Source organism: Alligator sinensis, unplaced genomic scaffold (genome assembly GCF_000455745.1).
Source record: "Alligator sinensis unplaced genomic scaffold, ASM45574v1 scaffold1207_1, whole genome shotgun sequence".
NCBI lineage: Eukaryota > Metazoa > Chordata > Crocodylia > Alligatoridae > Alligator > Alligator sinensis.
In genome coordinates, this window is record NW_005842867.1 from 595,285 (window position 1) to 604,256 (window position 8,972).

The 8,972-nt window shown below is 40.3% G+C and overlaps 1 protein-coding gene across 4 annotated transcripts in view; it reads left to right on the top strand.

The window, feature by feature from the left end:
- LOC102368315 (protein eva-1 homolog C-like) overlaps window positions 1–8,972 on the top strand; it is a 33,257-nt gene that overhangs the window by 6,782 nt on the left and 17,503 nt on the right. The window contains exons 1-2 of one of the 4 annotated variants that reach the window (XM_025191885.1): window positions 2,893–8,588; window positions 8,681–8,806. In XM_025191885.1, coding sequence (XP_025047670.1) covers window positions 8,788–8,806 — 19 coding nt within the window. In that variant the 5' untranslated portion in view covers window positions 2,893–8,588; window positions 8,681–8,787. Of the gene's footprint in view, window positions 1–2,892; window positions 8,807–8,972 lie in introns of those variants that run through there. The other 3 variants (XM_025191884.1, XR_003091814.1, XM_025191886.1) reach the window with 3 other exon arrangements.

An 8,972-nucleotide genomic window follows, 5' to 3' on the forward strand; every position in this document is an offset into this window, starting at 1 on the left:
GATGAAAAAGATCATACAACAAAATAATCACGGTGCTCTAATTTTTGGAAGTGGTGCCTCTCTCAGTAGGACTGAATAGAGGTAAATAATCACTTCCATCTCTCTGCTGGTAACACTCTTACTAATGCAGCCCAGTATGCCATTAGCCTTCTTCACAACAAGAGCATGCTGACAGGTCCATCAGCCCAAATCCTCTGTCTCCAAACTTCAAGGATCCAGACTTACCACCAGATTAGTGCCTCACTTCAGAAAGCAGGGACACTGCATAGCAACTCACCCTTACGTTTTCTAAATTTAATTTGTTCTGCCTCTCCGTGAATATATTCCATGCTTCATTCATGTCTGCATCTGCCTGTTTATTTCCCTGTCCACTCACGTATTTTCTTTCTCACATTCACAGATGGAGATCACTTATTCATTTGTGCTGCTCTTTACATAGGATGCTTTTCTTTGTCCATCCCATTGAATTGCTTTCCCACTTCAAATTGTACCTTAAATCTATTGCTTGTAAGTAATGAAGTTTAGCTTTATCAGAAACTATGTTGCAGTGTCACAAGTGGAGAATACTGCATGCTACTATAGTACTGCATTACCATGTAATTAAACTTATTATGGTAACCCATAGCTACTTTAATTTCAGCACTGTAGCAAACCCTTGTTAAATGGACAGGGCCATTGTATAGAGTTATACTGGATGGACAGAGCCACCTAAAATTGTAATTTAATTTTTACTAGGGGTTATGTATTCCTGGAGAAATGTTTCTTGATTGGGGAATGCTGCTGAATAGCTTTCCATGATGGCGCTTAGTGGATGAAATCCCTCCCCCAGTACTGTAGTGACTCAAATCCAAAACTAGGCTTTTTCCCTGTTCAGCATGGGGGAAAAGCCCTTTGCCTTGAATTTGAGTACAAGGTGGCGAGGGGGGCAGGCAGCTGCTGCAGTTCTGACTCTGATCCTGAGTCTGAGTTAGAGATGGAGTCAGAGCTATAGGACCTGCCTGCTCCCCCAACCCCCGCTTGCCTATTGAAGCATCTGCCACCTCACCTGCTCCTTAAGGACTCTGCCTTCCCCCCACTTACTGTCAGGCACAGCTCTGGCTCTGTTCCCCCATGGGAATGGAGCACATGGAAGTTCTGGCCCCAGGACACTGCTGTGTGGCTAGGCAGGAGCTGGAGCTTCCGTGTGCTCCATGCCTGGGAGGGAATGGAGCTGGAACAGTGCCTAATGGGATGCGGGGGCCAGAGGCTATGGGGAGCAAGTGGGAGGCAGAGGCTGCAGGAGGGCAGAGACTGTTGGGAGTAGGTGGTAGGGGGCTCAGGTTACAGGGGCAAAGCCACTGCCAGGGGGGCAGGCTGCAGGGAAAAGTGGGGTGGGGACAGGACTGGCTGCCCCCCCCTCCCCCCCCCCTTGCATACCCCATTGACGCTGATTTTCCTGCTGCAGTGTGGGGAGGAGGGGGAGCGGGTATAAATTTAAGACAGCCCTCTGATAATTAGTTTCTATAAATGGAAGATTTTAACAAATTTAAAACTCCCATATCTACAGTCTAATTATTGCTGGGGGAGAGGGGGTGTCTTCAATTTTAGATTGTCTTGTTTTTGAGGTAAATGCAGTATTTCCTTTATGTGTCAGTGGAGGAAGCGTGACGTGGCTGCTATTGCTACAAAGAAATAAATCACACATAGAATTGCAAGTGTCTCAGGAGAAACTTATGCGTAATGGTTCATATCACAATTGCTTATGCTGCTCATGGCATTTATAGTACAGCTTATAAATGGCTTAGTCACCACCGGGAGAGTTCTTTTCTTTTGAGCTTGTTGATCTTGCTTGTACATTTTTAATGGCTGTTGGCACAATTCTTGGAACAAAACTGCAGGGATTTATGTAGATTTCCAAATAGATTAGCCTTTTGGGACTCCAGCACCAATATGTGTGGGATTTCAATCTATTTTCATCTGAAATGAATTAGCAGATTTTAAAAAATGGATAGCAAATTGCTTTGCTAATCATCAGTCAGGGTTGATTGATGAACTGTAGTCAGCACCTTTAAAACTACATAAAGGCCTAATTCTCAGAATTTATTAATTCTACGTGCGTCTCAGTCAGATCCTGGAATGTACATTTTTAGAATACTCTCTTGTTAAAAAAACATTCTGTCAATAAACAGATTACTTTTAATATGTGTGAAGAATTAATGTTGGAGCTTTTAGTTTTGTTCTGACAGTGGTCCTCTTCACTAAAAGCAAGATACACCACAGTGCAACAGGGCTGCATAAAACATATAGATCACTTCAGCTTTATTTTGAGGGCTAAAGAACAGAATTAAGTCTCTATGGTGGTGCCCTGCACAGGGATAAATTAATTCCAAATGGAGCAATATTGTTTTGAATGGGTGCGTCTACACAAGACACTAAATGTGCAGTAGAGTAATTCTACTAGAATTAGTCTACTGCAAATAAGTATTATTAAAAAGGCATGCGCTGGTGCTACCGTGCAGTAGCACTGGTTGCTGTGCATTGAGTTAGTACTTGCAATAACAGGTACTAAACCATGCAAAGTAATTATGGTAATGCACATGTCAACGTGCCCAAACTGGACAAACTGATTAATAATGAGCACAAACTGATTAAGTCAACTATTGTCTCATACCATTTCAAGAGACATGTTTTGATGTGCCAAAGCTTCAGCTGAAGATTTTCAAACTTATTTTTAAACTTTATCATTCTAATTTTCAGATTTTCAAACTTAAATCAGTACCTCTTTCTGACGTTCCTCACTGTTAACATGATTTTTATATTAAAAGCTACAAAATTCTAAAAATGGTGGTTTGAATAAAAGATCTATTTACAATTTTAACTTTATTTTAAGCCAGGTGGGGGTTTTGGCTAGGATTATGGACAATTGATACCAGGTCCTCCTTGCCAAAGAGGTGATATTTAGGGTTATCTCTGTGTTGCAGCTCAATATGCATGAGTTGTGTAGTGTTTTGTGTGTGCCGTGCATTTTAGTCTGAGATTTTTGTTAACACAATGGATCCTGTGACTAATTTGGCCAGTTCTAGAGGAAAGGATTAAACTTAGATTTCTTATCAGTGTTTTGAGTCCTAGTAACAAGTTACATTGAATTAATGGTCTGTGTTATGCAGATCGGACTAGATGAGTGTAATGGTCCATTCTGTCCTGTACAAAAATAAATGAATCATACTGTAGTATGATTCTAGCTTAACTTCAAAGTGTTCACCAATGTATATGTGCCTTTGAATGCAATTGTATTCCCACATGATCATTTCAACAAATGAGAAAAGTTATAATAATGTTTTTGATTAATGGCCCAGTGGTGCCAAAAGGTCAGTGCAGTATGGCCAACTCTTGTTAATTCATTTCCAGTATCACAGTATTTGTCATTTGCTTTTAAGCCTCAAATCTAGGAGTTAAGAAATCTCAATTTATTTCTGAAGAGGAGGAAATTTCTAGCCCTCCCTACTACAGAGGAAAGCTTGAAAATGGGACTGCTGATGGCTCAAAAACCAGAAATCAAATAGAAAGAACCTAACATTTTATTACTTTGTAAAATCCTGATTTAAAAGCCAATTTCAGGCCTTTTTAGGGTTCCATCCTAATTTGATGCATCTGGGGCCCATGCCACTATCTAGTCAGCTATGGCTCTCAGACTAGATTTTTTTTTTAAATACCCTTTTACGGAATTTACAACCAATAGGAACACTTCCGTGAAATCCAACAGGAAGGAGGCCTTTCAGAAAACAAATGAACAGTCCCCAGGGGTTTCTGTAATGCAGGCCAGCACCGCTCTGCAAGACCTGAAAGCCCTGGCCAGTACTGCCTCTGTGCTGGGTCTGGCACTGCAACTGAGAAGCATGTCTGACTTGTTCCTGGTCAGGATAGACCAAAATCCATCACACCTGTGTTAGAGCTGTCCTAAGCTCCTTAGTGCTGCTCTCAAGTGTGCTATTTGGCGTACACGCACAGCAGTCCTAAGGAAGGTACATTGCTTTATTTGGGGGTTTGGAGCTCTGGGTGGTAGAGCCCCTTTCACAGTGATGGTCCAGACTGCAACCCAAGGGCAGAGGAGACATACTCAGCTGACTGCTTGTTTTGGACAATCTATTTTGATCGTCCAAACTAAAAGAAATGCAGAAAATGAAACATGCTTCACAAAGAAAGACGGGTCCACTCCAGTGGCTCAGATGTTCTCTCTCAGAATGATTCCAGCTGTTGTTAGTTGTAAAAATAAGGGCATGTTTTATTCTAATTTGACATCACTCTTGAGCTAAAACTGTTGCTTTTGGGAAAATTTATCTCAGCACAGGATTATGTAAACAGTACAGGAGCACATTATGTCAGAGAGGCACTGGCCTGCTTGGAGGGTGAATATGGGGTCACACTGGCAAGAGCCAATTGAAACTCCTACCCCCTACATAGCCTGCCTGGGTCACCACCCCTGGCCTGAGGGGGAGACAGTGACTTCCATGTGATTGTTACTTCCCACCAGGTGGATGAAAATTGGACCAAATGAGGGTTCCTGATGCAGTAGTCAGGGGTCTGAGCTGGCCTAAGGGGTGAAGAAATCTCTGTTTTGCAAAGGGAGAAGCAGGCAGATGACTGTGATGCTGAATCAAACAACGTTCTTCCCTCTGTTGCTGCTGGGGCCGTGTAGCTATATACCACCCCTTACAAAGGACCAGACATTCAGTCTTGATGCTGCCCTTTTGTGCCCCATTGCCTGTTTATGCCTGTGTAGTAATGAAAGCGTACGTCTCCATAGTTAGCCATGTGAGTGAGCCAACCCAGATACCAGTACGTCACCACTTCTCTTATCAAAATTTAGCAGCCAATTTCCATGACTATTTTTATCCTTCATTGTGTGCAAATGTGCAAGCATTGTAATAACACCAGGTATTTTAAATGGCACTTGGAAGGCTGCATATCTTGCCTTGGTTTTGTTCTTAGGCCCCCTAATGTTCTTTTCTGATTGAAATGTACCTGCTTGCCTCAAAAAAAAAAAAAAATCACAGCAGATTTTTAAAAAGTATTTTTAGAATTGAATAGTTGCATTTGTTGGAGAAAGGTGCTTAGATAGTGGATTAGGAATTTGCAGGATCAAAGTAACAGTTAAGATGCCAGGGAACTCATCCAAATCACAACATAGCTGATATTCTTGAGGGAATATTGGGCTGTTTTGTACATAGTACTTTTTTCTTCCAAGTAACTTAAAACCTAAAGTATTGAAATGATCACAAATAATGGGCTGAATCTTACAAGGTACTGAGTGCACATAAGTTAGGGTGAGCCAGATGCTCATTTACGCTGTGGCTCCTTTATACTACGGTAAAGGGGTAAAAGCCCTTAAAATGTCAGTAAATAAAATTTAGGGCCCCTTTTAGTATATTAGAGTGGTGGAGTATAGCCTTAGTATAACTGTTAATTTGGTCCATGTTCTCCGTGTGTTTAGCACTTTTCCAGAGATCTCTGCCTTCTCTGGCATCATGCCCATATAGAAGCATCTGGCAGGAAGGCTAACTTATTTTGTACAGTTTAAATAGAGGAGTGCTCTTGGTCAGAAAGAATATTTACAAATGAAATGGAGGGCCTGTTCCAGCAAAGCCTTTTCTGTGCAAGTAGTCTTGCTGAAGTCAGCAGCACTATTCCCATGAGCAAGGGGCTGCAAAACTGGCATGACAGTTTGGCTCCACAGAAGTCTATGACAAAGCTCCTGGTGACTATGAAGGAGGCCTAAGTGATAAACATGTGTTGTCTACTGGCTGTAGATAAAGCACAGCAGTGCAAGCTTCCCCTGTTTTGGACTTACCGGCTGTAGGCAAGGAGTGTGCTTCAGTCTTCCTGTCCATTCGGTCCTTAGGCTCGGTTCTGAAGCTGCTACTCAGCATATCAGTAGTCTGTTAAGGAGGCTAAAAATGGCAAATCATTTCATAAAAGTCACCAAACAGTCATCAGGCAGTAGTGATCTCTATATGGGAAGGGTTCTACTGAAGAATATTCTCTGCCCTCCCTCCCCAAGGAGGCCTAAAGGGAAGGTGCATCTTGTACCACAAAGTTGTGTAATTAAAAATAACTGAAATAATTGTAATAAAAGTTGACCAAATCTAACCAAATTTATGTTAATTTTTTTCTATTATTTTATCCCATTTCGGGGGGGGAGAGGACAGGGTATCTTGTACACAGACACATCATATACATAAAAAATGCATACCCTTTTCTGAAGATCTTTTAATCCTTCATAAATTAATTCATAAATTGGATATCTTTGTTTAATTGCTTTAGTTCTAGGCATGAGTTTTCTACCATAAGCTCTGATCCTGCTACTCCTAAAGTCATTGGAGCTTTGTGATGGATTTCAGTGAAAGCAAAATCAGGCTCTCTGTGGGTGCACCTACATGTGCAATTAAAGTGACACAATAAACTCCACATGCACCCAAGACAGCAGCAATTTGAACCAGGGTGGAACAGGCCCCCAGGCTGACCGGGTGCAATTTATACCTGTGGTCAGCATCTACATGTTTCAGCACAGTAAATTACTCTGCCATAAGATAGTACTGTCTGCAACAGTACTATCTTAAGGAGGAGTTTACTGCATCCTAATACCAGTGCATGTGTAAACATTGATGCTTTACTGCAGAGCTAATTAGTCTATTCTCCAGTAAAGGACATATGTAAATACACCCACTGGGCACATCTATACATGCATTTTAAGGTGAAGCAATAAATTCAGGCACACATTGTGCTCAAGTGTATTGCTCCTGGGCATGCCATTTGAGCGTGTACCCAGGATTGCAGCATGTTGAGCCAGGTTGGAGCAGCCCCAGCCAGCAGGGGGCTCAGGGGACCAGCCCAGGCTGCTCCAAACCAGCTCAGCATGCTGTGGAGGAGGTGGCTGAGGCATGAGGGTGCTCCACTGCTGGGCTAGCTGGCAAGGCAGCCCCCAATACTAACACACCTTTGTCCCCCATCCAGCCAGGTCAGCATCTACATGTGTGTTGCTGTGTATGAAAAAACTCTGCAGCAGGACAGTACTTGTATTAACAAGTACTAACCTGCTGTGGAATTTATTATTTTCCTGAGGCCTAATAGGGCCACATGTATAAATGCCATATGTTTACTATGGAGCTAATTAGGCAATTCCACAGTAAACATCTCCTGTAGATGTACCCTGTGAGTTCTTAAATAAATCCCATATTTCAAAATTAATATAACATGTAGGGTATTTATTGGGTAAGAAAAGGACAATCTAGGGAAAATCAAGGAAGCCTGATGGCTTGGAAGTCTTCAGCATTTGGGAATATCTGAAGGTGTGTGTGTTATTTTTTAAAAGTATAATTCCTGTCTTTCTAGACATACAACTAGTATAGTCAGGAACTTTGCCAGTCTTTCCCTCTGGTGCCTCCAAACTTACTTAGGGTAAATCCAAATGTAGGTTAAAACTTTCAAAAATGACATTCAGTGGGGGCACAGAAACCTTCAATTTTGAAAATGAGGCATAACTTAGGTACTTCTGAAATTTTTACCAGCTGTAAGCATACTCTTTACCTTTCCAACAGTAATCTACATAAATAAAGTAAAATGTAAACAAGTAGGTTAAGATTTACTTTGCTGGATATAAATTCTCACTCTGCCATTTCTGTGTGGCTAACTTAGAGAGAGGTGTCATGCATGGCAAAGGCTGAAAACAGAGAATTTGGGGGTAAGGTGTTAACAGGCATAGAAAGCTGGAAAGATCATTCTGATCGCCCTGTGCCACTAACCTGGAAGCAAGGGATCCAGCACAGAAAAGGCTGAGAGGAGGGGGAGCAGATTATTAAACAGAAAATGCAATTTCAAGGGGAATAAAATTATTAACAAATTCAGGTTGAATGTGACAGATATTTTCAATGGAGAAAGAATCAGAGAAGTCAGAACATTTCAACATTGTATGTTTTGATTTTTCGTTTCAAAATGATATTTTTATTTTGAAAACTAGTAACATTTTAAAAAGGGCATTTTTCCAAATATATTCATGTCACTGCAGATAGCTGAAATTTTTTTTTTCAAATCAACCTGAAATGAAACATTATGGTTTGTTTTTTGGGGGGAGCCCCGGGGGGTCTGTTATTTTTTTAATATTTTTTTATTCCGTTTAGCCACTGAACCAAAAAATATCAATTATTTGCTTGGGTCTATTGAGAGCCACTTCACATACTTGATACATTTGATTGAGGTATAAATTTGGGTTAGTTCTAAATCAACTTTCTTGATTTCTTTAAAAAAACATAAATGTGTGTGTTTATTGAAGGCTATTTTTAACTTAATCTTTAGCTATACTCCACAAGTCTGTACATCTGTTATAGAAAGCCAAGCTCAATTTTAACAACAAAATATCTAAAAGTGGAAAGAAATTATCAGACTCTGCTAACAAACAGTAGCCAATTTTTATTTTGGTAAAGAATTTTCTATTGTCTAGATGCTTTCTTTAAATCTCATCACATTTCATTTTGTATTATTTATTAGATTTATATGCTGTCCTTCCAAACAAAGACTCAGGACAGCCTACTGTAGGACCATGATGTTTTGAAGAAGTAAAAGGAAACTGCTGCAGTATTTTTCTTGGTTTTAAACATTCTATTTATCTCTGTTTACAACAATTAACTTTTGTGATTATTTTTATTAGGACTATAGATTTCTATAGGGGAAATGCATAGAATTTCATGAATACACGAAAAAACAATTAGGTTCAACAATCTTGTTAGTTCCGTACTGCTGGATACACATCAACAGATGAATAAGTTAACATTGGGTGAGTTAGAATGATATCTTTAAAGATAGATAATATTAATTTGGAATAAATTAGGGTATTAGTCATGCATCTCTCTCAACAAATGGTAACTAGTCTTAATTTTGTGCCATAATTGAATGATACCCTCGTTTTGTGACCCTTTTCTTTGTTTCAGTGCAAATATGTA